Source organism: Gymnogyps californianus, chromosome 27 (assembly GCF_018139145.2).
Source record: "Gymnogyps californianus isolate 813 chromosome 27, ASM1813914v2, whole genome shotgun sequence".
Lineage (NCBI taxonomy): Eukaryota > Metazoa > Chordata > Aves > Accipitriformes > Cathartidae > Gymnogyps > Gymnogyps californianus.
Window position 1 is genome coordinate 5227397 of NC_059497.1, and position 17437 is coordinate 5244833.

General features: G+C 49.3%; 1 protein-coding gene across 5 annotated transcripts; it reads left to right on the forward strand.

Annotated features, from left to right (window-relative positions):
- Nucleotides 1-38: 38 nt before the first annotated feature.
- Nucleotides 39-16907, forward strand: MAPK13 (mitogen-activated protein kinase 13). 5 transcript variants are annotated; one of them, XM_050911192.1, is made up of 15 exons: nt 39-1828; nt 2619-2890; nt 3668-3788; nt 3932-4905; nt 8754-8883; nt 9264-9322; nt 10456-10564; nt 11622-11651; nt 12085-12132; nt 13076-13190; nt 13537-13608; nt 14150-14229; nt 14709-14787; nt 16073-16249; nt 16585-16907. In XM_050911192.1, the coding sequence occupies exons 4-15, from the start codon at nt 4787-4789 to the stop codon at nt 16662-16664; spliced, it is 1098 nt and encodes a 365-aa protein (XP_050767149.1). In that variant the 5' UTR covers nt 39-1828; nt 2619-2890; nt 3668-3788; nt 3932-4786; the 3' UTR covers nt 16665-16907. The 5 variants fall into 5 exon arrangements, with proteins under 5 accessions (XP_050767149.1, XP_050767153.1, XP_050767151.1 ...); XM_050911196.1 differs by having other exon boundaries at nt 16076-16249; XM_050911194.1 differs by having other exon boundaries at nt 4115-4905.
- Nucleotides 16908-17437: the final 530 nt, after the last annotated feature.

Sequence of the window (17437 nt, forward strand, 5' to 3'; positions counted from 1 at the left end):
GGGGAGGGTGGGGGGAGGGAAGAAAGCTGAGTCTATGTAAACATGCTGCATGCTCTTGTATTCTGTGTACAGCCTGGGGCAAGCCTCTGAAGACCTGTTCTGACTGCTCTTCGGTCCTTCCAGAGTAACAGTGCTCAACCAGTTCGCACTGCTGGGGCAAGGCGGGGGAGTTGATGTTTAAAGTTTGGTTACAATCGTTGCCATTTATCAATTCTTCTACAATGAAGTAACCTCAAAATAATGGAAGTTGTTTTATAGGCTTAGAGAGTCCTCTGTTTTCTTCAGGACTGAAGGTGGGGTTGAGGGATGCCCTTGTTCGATGCCAGATGGCTGATTTACGTCCAGATCTTCCTGGTACAGCAGAATGTACAGGCCTTCTAATGTCCGATTCTTGGAACATGAAAAGGTTTTGTTTGAAACTGTAAATATGTTTGTGCCTTAAAAGAATGGGGAGAGAAGGGAAAGGAAGTCTGGAGTGGAAATCTGTGACCCGCTGTTTTTCAGGGTGAAGGCCCTCAGATAGCCAGGCATGAACTCGATGTAATCGGGAAATAACTTTCCGAGGCAACAGCCTCTACCCCCGGATTTGGGTATTCCTGTATTTTTCCCTCTTCCTCTCCTTTCGTTCTGAGGCTTCCCAGCATGAGCTCCCAGGAGACAGAGGCTGGAGAAGATTCTTGCTAGCCACACGTTTGTGTATTTTGTTCCTTAAAAGGTGGGGTGTTTTTGCATGTCGTAGCTGTATGTGCATGTAGAGCTGCTTGATTTTTGTCATTACTTTTTGGGGATGGCACTGGGGCCGTTAAATCGTCGGTGAACTATTTTACTGAGTACCTCAGCCAGTGCCGTGAAATCACAGTGTCCTTCCTCTTGTGCTGCAGCTCGTTGTGAAATACCTGCCATTCTGGAGGCTTTGACGAGGAAAGGATAACATACACGGCGTAGAAACATGCACCTTTTTCTTTGTGTTCTGATCTTCTGGTTTCAGAGGAGGAGAGCTTGGGACGGAGGGTTTCTTGTGAGATCAAATGTAAAAAATGTTCTTCAAAGAAACAACTATGGCATCTTGTGCCAGAACTTAAGTTATTTCCTGAAAAGAATTTTTTTAGAAGTATTGGAATCCAAAGCAAAGAAATAAGCATGCATAAAACCACAATCTCCCTTTCACTGTCTATATCTATAAATATAAATATTTATATATATATATAAAACTAACATTTACTAGAGGTTTTTTTACCCTCTCAGATAAGAGCTTCTTGGCTGTTTTTTAGCAGGTTGATCTCTGCCTGAGGAAACATGAAAAGGGAGTCTCTTTGAATACAAACATGGCTCAAATATTTTGTATTTTACCGGACTCTGCAGGAATGAAATGCCCAGACTTAGAGACTGGCAGGAGGGAGGTTTCTCGGCATGTTTGTGTGCTAGAACTGTACCTGGGGAGCTCAGGAGCCCGATTTTAGGACTCGTGGAGGAGACGTTTTTAGACGTTTTATTTGTTGCAGGCATCCTGTGTGGACAACGTACCTGTGTATGTGAGGAGAAAGGCTTTTGCAGTATTTTGTATTCTTGTTACCTACGGGACGGAGAGGAACTGTTTGTAGTGTTTTTACCCTGTGTTGGAAGAGGCGGCACAAAGGGATGGGACACGGATGACAAAGCCATTGATTCTTCCTAGGCTACTTTCCAGTGATCTCTTCAGGTCAAACACTTAATAAAGGTCTGGGGTGAGGTGAAGAGAGCAGTTATTTCATGCTCTGGGATTAAACTCTCCTCAGACCACCAAAATCAAGACAGAAAACCTCCCTTTTCTGCTGGACCAGCAGTCCAGGTATTCAAATGAAAATGTAGATATACTATGTAAACCTACAGCAAGATTATTTTTATCAGCCATTTTATGTGTAGATGCTACAGTGTGATTTCATGCGGAAATATTGCTAAAGATTTTTAAAAATATAGACGTTGTGTGTGCGTGTGCGTGTGTGTGTGTGTCTGTGCGCGTGTGTGAGTGGGAATGTTTCATTCGGAGTCCGTGCTCTGACGGGAGCCCATGCGGCATGCACTCCCTGCCTTCGGTGCAATGCTGTTCAGCTGCCTGCAGACTGAACAGGAGGACGCACTTCAAAGAAGAGATCTGCTATTTTGTTTCTATCCATGAATTTTGCTGTAATTGGTTATGCCGGATAAGATGTCACAATACCACTGGTTAAAAATAAAACCTATTTTTCAGATTTACTGCGCTGATGGTACTTACAAACCTCTTGCACTCGAGGGTTAGTGTTAGCACGGTGTGAATTTCTCCCTCGTGCCGTACGGGACCCTGCCTGCGACGGCTGGGGCGGGGGGGCCAAGGCCGGGTGACTTGTTGACTGACTCCGTCTGCTGACGCTGGGCTTGTGGCCGTATTTGTCCCAAGTGAATTCTTTGCTGCAAAACTAGCTTAGAGTCTGACCGTGAGTACTGACTGGGCACGGAAGAAATACTTTTGTTTTCTGTTTAGTGTAGGGAAGCGCTTATTCAACACAATAGACCAGCGTTCTGTGACTTGCCTGCGCCTGGGAGCCTTCCCCGGTAGTACTGGTTTGTGTTTGCTGTTTAAAAGTGATTTTTTTCCTCTTCAGCTGCCACCTAGTTGGTGGTGGAAGGGTGTTTATGGGAGCAGGAGCATCGTGACTCTCCGTAGTGGAGATTTTCCGACGTCTGTTGTGTATCAGTGCCATTCGCTGGGACGAATGATTGACCAAAGCTGCGTTCTTAACACAAACGGAAGCCTCAATGACTGACGTTCCCAGGCCTTGATAAACCAAGGCGGTTCGTGCTGATCCCAGTCAGGTAGCCGATACCCACAACGTGTACGCTCCCCTGTCAGAGCGCTGTGCAGCAGCTGATTTGAGTAAGTACAGAGAAACGTGGGGGGGTGTTCTCTCGGCTGTGGGGAAGCTGCCTTCCTGCTTGGTTTCACCTTCTGCTTGCCTTGGTACGGATTGAGAGGAGAGGGGGGAAAAAGCCTGAACAGGACCTGTCATCTCTTGTTTTCTGGGAGGGGAAAAAAAAAAAAATTCCCCAAACCCAAGACAGACAATTCCAGAACGTGCTCAGTTACAATATGTCCTGGTTAGCAAAAAAAAAACCCCAACCCTAAAATCAGTGAGAACTGAATTGGGGAAAAAAATAAACTACACGTACAAAATCAAGTTCCTTAACTCAAGGTTTCCTATTCGATTTGAATCGGTCACATGAATTAATTCATTTTTCTACAGCCAAGACATGCCCTAGATATTTAGAACTCCTTAATTGTGCGCCGATTACCTGCGTGTGCACACGTAGTTGAGCAAGAGTTGGGTTCATAAAATAACAAATGAGTTACATGTTTGCTTATGTACCAGGAGTTTTTGCTGTGACACCTCTTGCTCACAGGTGTATTTATAGAATCAAGCCAATCGTCGCTTTATTTCCTGACTTGGCTGTTGCTACAGCCAGGGCTTATTTACACATACACAAGGTTAAAAAATCGCCGTAGCACCTTGTCCTTAGTTTGTGTTCTATAAAACAGCCGACCTTACCTTGGCGATGTGAAGAACGTAAGGGCCGGCGCTGATACGTATCGCAGCGGTTGCCTGTAAGCAGGTAAAATGAATCTTTCCTTTTTTCCGTAATTCCTACTTATCAGGTAACTCGGCTCTAATCCCGCCGCACAGACGTGCTCAGAGCAGCGACACCTTTGCGGATGACGCGTATGGAAGGAGCAGAGGCTATGGGCAGGGTCGAGGGCTGGTGGGGCAGAGCACAGGGTAAGCAGCTGGGCTGGCTCGGTAAGGCGCAGCTTAGTCACTTCCTTTGGGAAGTATGTAGGATGCACCTGCCTCCTGTGTGGGAGCCCCACCTGAGCCTCCTAAAGTTGGAGCAAAATGTCAAGGTGTTCTCTGCTTACCAGGAGCTGACCTTCTCGCAGGCTGGGTTTGCTGGTCTGGCCTGGTCACGGTAGGCACAGCAGTGAACTTGGGCTTTGTGCTCTCCAAGAAGACCCGAGAAGGGGTTAGACCTTGCTGCGGGAGATGAAACCAGACCTAGCAAAGCCTGGGGCACAAACAGTTCTCAGGATGGTCCCGTCTCGCAGCTGCTCCTGAACCTCCTCGCTGCGGTCACCCGGATGGAGGTGGAGAACCTCAGCCTGCTTTCACCACGTGCTGGGAGAAGCCAGGCTTGGGAGAAAATCGCCATCGCTTCCTTGCTCTTCTGTGGAGGTAACACCCTGGTGTCCTTCGTCACGAGCCTGGAGCTGTCCTCCATCAGCTGGAAAGAAGAATGTCCCCGCGTGTCTGACGAGGCGCTGTGGCTTGTCCCCAAGATTCCCCGGCTCGACAAGTCCTTACTCATCCGCTTGTTCACAGCAGGGATTTCACGAGACCCCCTCCGAGCCCCACGAGGACATTTCTCGGCTGGTGGCCCGCTGGAAGCAGGAGAGCAAGAGCTGTAGGTGACGGTGGGGCTCGCGGAGGTGTGCCTGCCGCCGGGCTGGCTGCTCGGCTCCTGTACCGGAGTCCAGAGGCACCTGTACAAGACCGAGGCGTGTCGGGAAACCTGATGCCTCACCTCTGCCAATGTGGAGGCGGAGGGAGGAGGGCCCAAAGACATGTCCCTTCACGCTCGCAACAGCTGAAAACGGAGAAGGAAACTCGCTAGAGCCTTTTTTTACCAGCGCAGGAGGCCTCGCTGTCCCGCTCTCGCCCCAGAAGCCCTCCCGTACGCCAGTACTCTGGGGGGGTGGCAGTCCCGCACCCGCCGGGCGATGAACATCGCAAGGAGAAGAGGCTTTTACAGACAGGAGGTGAACAAAACCATCTGGGAGCTGCCCAGGAGATACACGTCTCTCCACCCCGTGGGGTCCGGAGCCTACGGCTCGGTGTGGTGAGTGGGGTCCTGCCTGCACCGCAGGCAGCAGCACGGGGCAAGCTGGGGGTGTTTAAAGTATCGCGCCGGGGGGGAAACGAGGAGGTGCTTGTCTGCACCCCTCCATTATTAGGAAGGGACATTTGCATGTGTGATGAAGGCAGTTTGCCTCCTGCTCCGGCGCGGGCAGCGGGTTGGAGACTCGGTCGCTTGAAGAAACCGAGATGTTTCCTCCTGTGGTCGCCCCGGGTGGGCAGAGAGGGGAGCGTTTCCCATCCGAACTCGCCTCGGCGGGCGTCCGTAGGCAGCGGCTCGAGGACCAGGTAGGCAGGGCTGCCAGGTGCAGCGAGGCAGCTCGGGGTGTCACCTCGACGTCGGGGGTCAGGCAGCTTTTGAGATTAAGATTTCTGTCTGGCAGCAGAGAGAGGGGAAAGAGATACCTGGGTGTCTGAAAGCAACGTGTAGATGATGACGGAGGTGGGTGCTGGAACAGGGGTGGCTGCAGCGTGTCCTCTGCAGCGTGTCCTTGATGCTTTAGTCCAAGGCAGCTGACGCTGGGCTGCCTGGGGAAAGGAGCTGGACAATACGACCCCTGCCTTGATACTGCTTCCAGCTTGAAATCGTAAAATAGATAGAAATTATTTGTAAACCAGGATCAGTAACAGCCTGGGACTTCCTTCCCGGCTGATGATCATCCTCAACCTACGAGAGAGCGGCACGAGCTGCTGTTAATTCATCAGTCGGGCAAAGGTGCCGGTAGTGAGAGCAAGCAGAAGTCAGATCTTGCTTGGTTTACATTGGTGAACCGGAGGAGACGGGCGACTTTTTGAAAGGTTAAATATGAAGCAGCCCATTGATAGGATCTGAACGGAGCCCTTGTTTCATAACACGCCGAGCTAAAAAAAAAAAAAAAAAGGTGTGTCCCCTGTTGTAGGTGTTGGGCAAAGTCTCCCTGACGGCTGTCACGGCACGCATCCTGAAACCCTGGGGCCCGGGTTCCGTCCTTGTCCCCTGGGTGCCTATTTACAAAGAGGCACCCAGTGTCTCCTTTCCCCATTTTGCTGTCCAGGTGCATTTAAGCTTCTGAGATGCTTAAATGAGCCCTGCAAAATCAGGCAAGACTAAACTTGACTTTTTTTTTTTACATTTCTACAGTGTTTTCTGGGTTTTATCATAAAGGAAAGCAGGAAGACTAAAAGAAAATAAGACAAAAAAGGGAAGAGGGAAATCCTTGCAGAGTTTCCTTGCCCACCAGAAAAAAAAACCAATAAGACAAATCTTTTACTGGTCCCAGGGAAAGTCTCGGCTGCTCTGGAGGTCGCGGGGAGGGAGGGATGGGGGTCGGGGTCGGGGTCGGGGGGGGAGGTGGTATCGCATGGACAGTGCCCAGCAGGGAGGGCTCGGTGCTGATTCCCGTACAAAGCAGAGGTGGAAGCGTGTGGAGTTAGGATTTGCTGTCCTCTACTGGGAATTACTGGGAAGCTTTCCTATCGCAGCATTATTTGGAGCTGCTGGCTTTTACACCTCCCTGAGCAGCTGAGAAACTCGCTCAGGAAAAAGAGCAAAGACGTGTTTCTTCCCTCATTAATTCTGCCAAAATCTGTAGCCATTTGGCTTCCAGCTGAATATAATGGTGGAAGAAGAGTCTTCTGAACCCTCCAACGCTGGTCTGGCCGATCCCTGCCAGCCGAGGCAGGGACACAGCTCTGCCTGCCCGGTGTCATCCCGAACTTCAGCCATTCATTAAACCTGTGCTGGGAAGAACGTGGTGGGCTCGCCCGGCTCCTGAACGAACTCTTAGCTGTGCCTTTCGGCAAGGGTGAACGTAGCGCTGGCTGGGCTGGGCAGGCTGAAGCTCCATCACCCAACTCTCCTGTGTTGAGTGGTGGGGTTAGGTGCTCTGGAGGCCAGCAGCTGGGAAGGCAGGGAAGAACACGCACCCTCAGATTAGGAAATCTGCCTTGAATTCTGCAGAAGCTGTTTGACTATCTGGTCCGAGTCCCTTCCTCTCACTTCCCTGGCTCCTCGGAAAACTTTACACTGTGCTGTCCCCTCTGCCGACACCTCCTGAAGTCCTGAAACTGAGACAACTCGTCACTGTCCTCCTAAGATGTCCTATGGCATCTCCAGCGCCGCAGCTGCCTCGTGTAGCTGTTCCTGCACCTCTTTTGCTTTTCCCGGCTGAACGCATCAACGAAATCGCCGTCATACCAAAGCTCCCAAAGGATGTTTTTTTTGCTCTCATCACGCACAACTTAGAGCAACTGGAAGGGACCTCAGTGGCCAAGAGCAGGCAGATTGCCCGATGGCATTGGGGAGGTTGATGAGAGCTGTTGATAGCCCAGACTGCCGGAGGACGCACCAGAACTGATCGCTTGTGGCTGACAATCGGAGAAAGCTGTGCGAGAGACTTCCAAGATTTGCAGCAAGGAACCGGTAACGCCTCCTCAGCATTGAACCAAAGGGAAAGCCGTGCGGAGCTGGAGATTCCCACCTCTCCTAATGCAATCAGCCCTACACCCAGCAAAATGCACCGTTTGATTGCTTTATTATTTTAGATGGCATTTCCTTGTTTAGTTATGAAGTCTTGTCTCTGAGTGACGGCCCTGGAGGTCACGGTATCGCTGCTTTGCAGCTTTCTGGTACCTGCCCCTCCCCGACTCGGGTCCTCCAAGAGCCTTGAGGAAGGAGCGGTGGCTGGAGCCTGGCAGCTGGGGACCGTGGCGGCGTGAATCACGCGTCCCTTTGGGGAAGGAAGCAGGGGAAATGTGTCTGTGCAAGGCTGGAGGACTCGTGCAAAGTGCTAATGCCAGCGTTCACGTGGGCTTGGTTACCCTGTGCAGCTAAAAGCCGTGGGACCGAACATGCCGATTTACAGCCCTTCCGTTTCCCCAGGAGATGAGATAAGGATTTACAAAGCGGTGGGAACTGCTCTGGAAACCCACAGCGCGATTTGGCAGGGAAAACCCTTTCTTCATCTGTTTGCCTCTTGGAGGGGTTGAGGAGGGGCTGAGGCGGCAGTGTGTAACGGGGTGCACTGAGACCCCCCTGGAGAACACCACCGAGAATCCCGAATTCCAGCCATCTCTGCCCGAGGACATCCCTCCCCACTTCCAACCTGGTGAAACCTGGGGCCGCCTTTGCAATCTGATCAAAGGGCCTCCAGAAGCAGAGAAAGTGTCGCGGGATCGCCCTAGCCAGCCGCAAGCAGCAAACGTGACCAGAGGGAATAACGCGTCACGTCTCCAGCAATGGCTGTTGTACCGTCTTTTCATTAGCTTTAGAAAAGACTCTCATTTTCAGCCAGACCTGCTTTTACACAAAAGAAGCATCAAAAATCCCAAATGCAGGAAAATTAACTCCAGCAGCCTGTATTTTCAGTGCATGACATCCACTTTCTTTGCTCCAGAATACAGGGAAGACGACTGATGTACCTTAAAAGACACCAACCTCCAAGCAGATGGCAAAGCAGAAATTGCTTTATTCCCTTATCACCACGCGTTAGGGAAGGAGAAGGCAGAGTTAGAACTAATCCTGACCTTTAACCATTTGTGTTTCCCTCTCCTCACGGCTCTGTTAGCTCCAGCTCGTTTCTGCAGGTTAAGGGGAATAAAGACGAGCCACTAATACGTTGCTTGGTATCCCATCTAGTCCTCCAAAGAGCACGGGCTGTGGTCTGCTGCCCCGGGTCATACAGGGTAACATCTGCGTGTGCAGAGCTCCGCTGGGTTCCTCGAGGGGCCTTTCTTTGCTGTTCTTCCGCGAGCTCCAGAATTAGCTCTTCTCTAGGGGAAGACCTTTGGTATTGCAAAATTTGTTAAAACGTACTGCCGATGTCAGAACTGGTTTTTATTTCTCCGCCGCAGTTCAGCCATAGACAAGAAGACGGGGGAGAAAGTGGCTATCAAGAAGCTCTGCCGCCCGTTCCAGTCGGAGATCTTTGCCAAGAGAGCGTACAGAGAGCTCATGCTGTTGAAGCACATGCAACACGAGAACGTAAGTACTCGCTTCTCTCCGTTCCCGCTGAAACAAGGCGGCTTTTCTTGCCACGTGGGAGCAAGTCCTTTCTGGTGGCATCACCTTTATTTTAATTGAGAGGTCCTGACATTTGGCACGTGCAGGCAGTCTCGGGGTTTAACTGCTACCTGTCTGCTGCGCCCAGTTGGCACCAGGCTGAAGCAGATGTGTAATGGGTGCTCCCGTGTATTAGTAAGAGGAAAAGCAGCTGCGCAGCATAGCGAGGAGTTCTCGGATTCCTCAGATGGGAGTTCTCGGTGCTCACCCGTGTGCGTGTGCCGATGGAGAGCTGCCACCCGAGTCCCACGTGCACAGCAAATGCTTTCCAGGTTTAAATGTGGACTTCTCTTCTCCATCAGGTCATTGGGCTGCTTGATGTCTTCACCTCCGCCGCCTCCTACCAGGGATTCCAGGACTTGTAAGTCTGGAGTTTGCGTTCGCTCTGTCTAGACTCAGCCATTGCCCAAGACACCGCTGACTTAGCAGCAGGACAATAGATCAGGCTGAGCTGCAGCCCAACAGACCGAGTTGAAAAGGGGCCAGACTAAAGCCAGCCGTCCCCAAATAACAAGGAGAATCAAAAGCACAAGTCAGTTCCCATGGCTAAAACACCCAGAATACATAAACAGATCCCATGCCATGCTCACAGCTGGGAGAACACAGTACATATAGACCAACGTATGTAACAGAGGCATTACATTCCATGGCATATCACATGTAGCATGATCCATGCTAACGCACCGCCTGTGTGACTGCTGAGCTAAGAGGCTGCACTTGGAATAAGTACTTGGAGAAGTATTGTTCATCAGGCCCTGGGGTAATTAAACTGAGAACTTTAAAGATCTGGCTTTCTTTTCATCTTGATTCTGGCTGTTGGTTTTGGGGTTTTTTTTTTGGCATTTCCCTCAGCGTTGATGGTCAGGTTGGACGAGTCTTTTTCCCTTCCCCATCCTTGGGCACAAGCAGCCTGCGCCTGGGTTTGGGTTTTCGGCTGATGGCTGGGTATTTAGCAGCCTGCAGGAAAAGCGTCTGAAGGTTCTCGGAGCAATTGCTGCTGGAAGACCGTCAACTAATTAGCAGTCTCGGCAGGCAGGCCAAAGACTGAAGGAAGCTAGATGTTGTCTTCCGAGGCAGGGCTGGAGAACATTACAAAGATAAATTTGGGAGGGCAACGCAGCAGTTTTGCAAGACTCTTTAAAGCTGCGCAAGACGTTTCAGCTCCCAGATGGTGTAAGGCCGTCCAGAACTGAACATCACTTGAGGTTTAAAGTAAACTAATTCAGGATCGTTAAAGTTTGGAAGATCCTTGTTCTTACTTGACATCAGATATCTGATTTATGGGGAGGAGAAAGAGCAATTTTCAGAGCAGGCTGAAATCCCAGCATCACTGCAGGCTGTGCTAGTTAGCCAGGAACACCGTCACAACAACTCCTCTTAGTTACAGTAAGTTACACAGCCAAAAAAAAAACCCCAAACCTAAGTGAGAACAAGGCTAGCCTGGTTCCCTATGTTTTTCTTCTAGACTCAGGGCCTTGTCTTACTGCCTTTTAGCTACCTGGTGATGCCATACATGCGGACAGATTTACAAAAGATCATGGGACATGAATTCAGTGATGAAAAGATCCAGTACCTGGTCTACCAAATGCTGAAAGGGCTGAAGGTAGGTGGGTCTGGAGGAGTTTAGTGACTCCCCGTGTCTCCTCTACACATCACCTCTGGGTTGACCATAACTACACCCCCTTCCAACACCATATAGGAAGATTTGGGGGTTTGTGGCATCCCCCGAGAACAGATATTTGCTGTTGAACTACTTTTGTTCCGGCGCACATCAATAAAATGACTGCTTGTTCACATCGGTCGATCGGGTATCGAAGCAATCGGCAGTCATAGACCTTGCGATGGTTTTTCCGTGACAGCAGTCGCATCGCTCTTTGACTTGCCAAAACCCTCAGCAAAACTCTGCGTAGAAGGGAAGAGGCTGGTAGCAACGGGAGCTTCTGCTGAATTCCTGACAGAGGCTCTCAGGGGAGAAGACAGAGGGAATGATTTTCTGTTCAATAGAGTAAGGAAGGAATGTGCTGCTGTGACTGGCTTTGAGAGAGCAGAAAGCAATCACTGCAAACCCTGGGATGCAGAGACGATGTCTTAATGCTGCCCTCTGTAACATCCTTCACCTGGAGTCAGAGCAGTGGCTTAAAGGCATTAATCAGTTCACCTTAATAACACCTTTCCCCAGATCACTGTTATCTTGAGTTTAAATAAGGGGGGGAAGAACACACAGAAGGTTTAACTGGGGTGATAAAAGCCATGTAGTCAGTTGTTGCAATTTTGTGTTTTAATGATGATATTTTTTTTCACACGGTTTAACACCCTAAATAACGCAGTTTTCATGTCGCCTACTGACCGTGTTCCTACCTGTAATCCTGATGCCTTTGATAGTTTGAAGCTATTATTGTACTTGCTCTAAGGAACTATTGCTCCATTACCTCCTCTTCTGCTCTATGCCTCTTCTTTAGACTGGCAATATCATTGCAAATACTGTCAGAAATTCCGTGCAGAGATTTCTTTTCAAACTGCTGCCCTGGGGGCTGGGGACCCGCAGCAGGCTGCAGAGTTGTGTTCTCGGCAAGTTCTTGTTCGTAGCTCTCGTTTCTCTGCCGGAGAACAGAAAGTCTTGTCTGCTGGTGCTCACATTGTGGCTCCTCTTTTTATTGCAGTACATTCATTCAGCCGGCATCATCCACAGGGTAAGTTCACGTGCGCTCTTACTCTGATTTTTGTCTGTTTAGGAGAAACACAGCCTGGTCGTAAAGTTAATAAATTCCTAAACATCGTTTCACTAATAGCCTCATCTGCTCTAAGGTCTCTCTGGCGTCCTCCCTCTTTTCCCTCCTACACCCTGTACTGTTTGGATTTGCTCATTTGCGCAGCATTTTGAGGAAATGCTGTATTTTCTGAGGAGCCAAGAAGCATGTTATGATGCTTTTTGAATGAAAACTGTTTCACAAAAAATAAAATAGTAATCTAAAGCTGTACAGTATAGCAGGCATGGTGTCTTTGCTGTGTCGATACTGGACTTGGGATGTTACCCCATCAAAGGCGAGCAGAGGTTTGGATGAGGCTCATGTTGATGCTTTGCAACTCAAAACATCCTTATTATTCTGCTCTTGTCTGTTGTAGGACCTGAAGCCAGGCAACCTGGCTGTGAACGAAGACTGTCAGCTAAAGGTAGGTGGAAAAGCACCACTCTGTAGCATGTAGCACATCAGATAGTGGAGGAACTGCTCTGCCAGCAGGAATCCGGCACCGTCATGTTTCCTCTTGCCTTCCGAGACTCGATTCGAGGCGTTTTGTTACTCAGCGGTTGCAGGCAGTGGGAAATACTCGCCTGCTGATGTAACTTGCTGAGTCAGGGCTCAAGACTTGGAATGAACATCCTGTCGCCGTAATTCCTGCGGCACGGCAGTTTGTAACGACTTCCTAAATAAATTCAATACTGCTGAGCAATCCTTGCGTTAGGTGAACGATCCCTGAAGGATAACTGGATTCAACCACAGTTACTCTTTGGTTCTCATTGACATGATGGTTGTGATTCCAGACAAAGTTATTTTCAGCATTGCTCTGAGGGGTTTGCTTGCAGCTCGCGGGCGCAGTGCTCTAGCACACGTTTTCTGTAACATATATTACCGGGAATGGCTCCGTTGCCTGTAAAGGTTGGGTCAAGCTATGTTCATCTCCAGTATTGCGGGAGAGGCCATCCCCTGTCAGCTGCAAGGTGTTTTTATAGGAAAGGGTGAGTCGTGGCGGCCTGGGAGCATGCCTTCGCTGCCGGGTTATAGAACAACTCAATTAAGTAAAGCTCATAGAGTTGAAACTTAAGCTTCAAGAAAGGAAGTGACCTTCCAGGTAGCACACAGCACTGATCCTTTCGGCAGGGTCTTCACACAACAACTGGTTTTGCAGCTGGCTTGCCATTTACAGTGGAATTAAGGCAATTTAATTCCTGTTAGTTCTTTGAACTGTCCTGTGGGTGGCTGTGGTGTAGTTGGAGCTTCGTTATTATCTGACTGGATCTGCTTCGTTTCCTCTTAGAAGTAGATTCTCACTTGCCTGTAGGATTTCTCTTTTCTTTCCTGCCCTTCCTTCTCCCTCTTCCTTTGGTGAACTGCAGATCTTGGATTTTGGCTTGGCCAGACACGCTGATGCTGAAATGACCGGCTACGTGGTTACGCGCTGGTACAGAGCCCCAGAAGTCATTCTGAACTGGATGCATTACAACCAGACAGGTGAGCTGCCTTGCTTCAGCGGCGTGACTGTCTGGTGACGAGCCCAGGGATCCCACTGTCACGCCTGGGTCAAATCTCACGTAATCCTCCAGATGTTTTTCTTCTTTATCATCAACGTTGCCTGGAGCGGGGCGAGTCCCAAAGCTAGGGCCTGCGGGAAATGATGAAAGCAGAGATTTTAGCAGCATAGAAAGAACAGGGGAGGGTGGAAAATGGGAGTGAAATTTAAATCGGTGCCTGCTGCAAGCAACAAAGCAACAGCCCCAGCAACCATTGCTGCCTTTTTACTGTCCTTTTTTTTTTTTTTCTTCCCCCCCCCCCCCCCCTCCTTTTTCTCTCTGAACAGTGGATATCTGGTCTATTGGCTGTATCATGGCAGAAATGCTGACCGGGAAAACGCTGTTTAAAGGAAAAGACTGTATCCTTTCAAGCTGAACCTTTTCCCTGGGGGGAGTGATAATTCTTGGTGTGCGTGAAAGGGCTTTTATGAATGAGGCTACTGAGAAAAATAGGTGTCAGTCTGGTTTACCAAGAGATAATCACAGGGACCAGTCTTTTTGGTGGGGAAAACAGAGAGAAGGTAGGAGGGGGCCAAGCCACCCTTAGAAATACACCTCTGTGCTGGCCACGTGTGCTTTACATCAGCAGTCTAAACTTGCGTGGCCGTAGCTCCATCCCCAAACCCTTGCGTATCCCCCAAACCCACGGGCATATGCCCTGGCAGAGTTGTGCCAGCAAAATTAGCCGTTGATGAAAATGGCATCCCAGGACAAAAGCCTTGGAGCTCTTTTTGCCAGTCTAATGAGCCTCTGTTTGTGCAGCTCTCTTGGGTTTGTATCATAACCTACTCGTAGCTCCCACGGGTCCTCGGGCTCTCCAGCACCCAGCCCGCAGGCTGAGCTGTTGGGTGATGTCCAGGGCTCGCTCCTAGACGGGTGATCTTTAACGCGGCCTGCCAGACCTAGATCAACTGACTCAGATCCTGAAAGTAACGGGGCATCCAGGGGAAGACTTCGTGGAGAAGCTGGAGGACAAAGCGGTAAGAAAGTCCACTGTGGATTCAGGTCTCGCTGGCAGAGGTGTGGTGGGGAGAGGTTAACTTGGCCGTGTCTTTGAGATGGGAGAGGGGCTGCTTCTACGGCAGCAGTGACGAGGAGCAACAGCGGTCTTCCCCCTTGGCAAGGCAGATGTTTCTCTTTGCTAGTGGCACGTCTGATGGATTTGGCGTTGCGCTGGGAGCTGGTGCGGATTGCAGGGACTCCCGGGTGAGGTGCCTGACGCCCCAGCAAACCACCAACTTCCTCTGTTCTCCAGTCCAGCCCTTAAAGCAGGAATATTTCTGTATCTCGATTGATAAAAATAGTTCCTTGCAAACTGGTCACTGAAATGTGACATCTGGGATGATCTGCTGTTCTCTTCATTTGCCTTTGCTCATCTGAGCCATGACCCAAGAGCTGTATTTCACAGCCCCCTCGCGCTTGTCCCCGTGCAGTAAATGTGCTTTCCTTTCTCCTTCAGGCTAAGAGTTATATCAAGTCCCTTCCTAAAATCCCCAAGAAGGATTTGTCTGTGCTTTTCCCCAAAGCCAATCCTCAGGGTAAGTCATCTCCAGCGTTTTTCATGAGTTTTCACAGCTGGGAAGGAGGCAGGCTGACCGCCACACCTCCAATCTTATTTCTCCTCTTTCTCATAATTTCTTGCTACTTTCTCCCTTGCAGGTTGTGCCCCTGCCCCTCCCCAGGGCAAATACGCATGAATTAAAAGCAAAATGATTCTATATTGACATTACAATGGCGATGTTCTGCTGTTCTTGGCCATTTACTTTTTTTTTTAATTTTAAAATGACACAGCCTGTAACATACAATATTTAAGGAAGAGAGAAACTACTAACTCTCGTAGCAACAAGCCAGAAGAGAGCGGGTGTTGGATATAACGGGATGTCTAAGTTGTGGGATGCAAATCATGGGATTAGGACAGTTGCATATATCAGCTCCCCTTGGTATGAGAGTTGGGATGAATTTTGGCTGACAGTGGCTTCCAGAGGTTGTTGCTTGTAGCTGAGCAGGTGATATTATGATCAGTAGCATTTAGATAAACCAGCTCTTCTTTGTTCATTATTATTTCCCAGCCCCACATCTAAGGCATTATAGGTTTTGATAAAAGTGCTCAGAGAGCCCCGCAGTCCACTCCAGTAATTGGTTTTTTTGGGTTTGGTTTTTTTTTTTTTTGAGTAGAGCTTAGATCCTAACTGTTTGTTGAACACCTGGATCTATTGCTGCTTAACAGGCAGCTGAGATGTGCAATTTTCAGGGTAAAAAATGATCTCTTACAAGGAGCTCTTTTCCCAAGTAGATTAGAGGTGAGAGCGAGCAAAACTCTTCTAAAAGCTGAAAGGGAGAAAGCATTAAGATGTTAAAACCAAGGGGGAACGGGGCCGACAGAGTAGTCGGTATCTGAGTTTCCTGCCTTCCTGTTTACCAGGGATGTATAGATTTCTATATAGATTACTCATGTTAAGACTACTTTGAGTTGCGGGGGTCAGAGTGAAAGCAAATGATTAAAACTGAAAAATATCTTGAAGTTACTGGCTTGCTCTTCCCCCACCTGTGCAGCAAGGCTTATTCAAGGCTAATTTGTTATTTCTGCACAATTTACACCTCCAGTGCTGTTAGTAAGAGCTCCCTGAGGCTGCTGTTGGGCAGACTTTGCATCCCCACTGACGGGAGCTCCCCGCTACCTTGGCCGGGTTGAGGAATCTCTTTCATTTTCAGGTCTGGAGATGTAGTACTGGAAGCACTAGCCCCATCACTCGCAGGGTTCGTGCACAGGATGCCTGTTCTCCATCGCACCTTGCTTAGCCCTGTTCCTGTCTTCTCCTACAGCAGTGGACCTGCTTGACAAGATGTTGCAGCTCGATGTGGGAAAGCGCCTTACAGCGACGGAGGCGTTGGCTCACCCCTATTTCGACCAGTTCCGAGACATCGAGGAGGAGACGGAAGCGCAACAGTCCTATGATGACTCTCTGGAACACGAAAAGCTTTCGATAGATGAGTGGAGAAGTAAGAAGTTTATCTTCTTTGAAGTTCCTGTCTAGCACGGGACTTTCCTACCTCTCTCTCTTTCCTGTGCACATGCTGAGTAAGGCTGCGATTGCCTGCTGGTGCCTCGATCGTGCACATCTCCCTTGCCTTGCTCTTGCTTTTATGCATTCAGCAAAGATCCCTCCAGCTCTTCAGGCAGACTTTTTTTGCCTCTCTGCTTTGTCTGTCTCTTCCAGCTTGTACCTGCCATATCCTCTCCACTGAATACCTCCTCTCTGCACATATAACATTGAAACTTTCATTTGTGTCCTCTAAAATCACCCATTCATGGTTATTTTGTTCTGTTTTTCAAGAGCATATTTACAAGGAGATCTTGTCCTTCAGTCCCATTGCACGGAAGGACTCAAAGAAGCGAAGTGGGATGTCATTATAGCGACCGGTGCGGCTGTGGCTGGGATTCACTTCTCCTGGATGACGGGTCGGATTTTGGATGGCGACGGGTCGGATTTACTCCACGCTGCCTTGCTGGTGGCCATCGTTTGGCCTGTGGGACTTCTCTGTGTGCCAACACAAGGATGACACCGTGCTGTGGGCATTGGACTTTGTTCTACTAAAGGGGGAAGCACCCCAAACAGTTTTCAACACAAAAGATAAATTTATTCTCATTGAAACTTTAAGTGGGAGAATTTTACCTGGTGTTTCTTTTTTCTTTTTTTTTTTTTCCTTCCATATTTGTCCACTTGAGCGAGCAGGGGTTTCATTGCTCCCTTCTCATTAGTCCTTCCAAGCACAGGTTTTAGTACATTAATTATGGGTAAGGTAAAGAAAAAGGTAAAATTGTCTGGGAAGTGAGTCCCACGCAAAATAATCAGAAATAGCGAAATTCAGCATAGCAAGACTTTATCCAATCGAACTCTGAGTGTGTCCCCTTTCCCTGCACAGTCAAACAGCATCCAGCACAGCGAGGCTGCTGGGATGGTGTTGGCTCCAGGACACCATGGGAATCCAGTCGATCGTGGGATCGGTCTGTGTCCAGAGCAGCTCCAAACTCTTGCTGTACACACAACTCCCTGCTAGGGTGGTTCCTCCTCCGGACAGCCACTGCCTCCTCTTTTTTTGCTCTGCTTATTTCATTCCCTGGGTTTTGATCAGTGCTGTCTCCTCCTTATTGCTAGCTGCAAACACATCCTGGGAATTCAAGGCCAA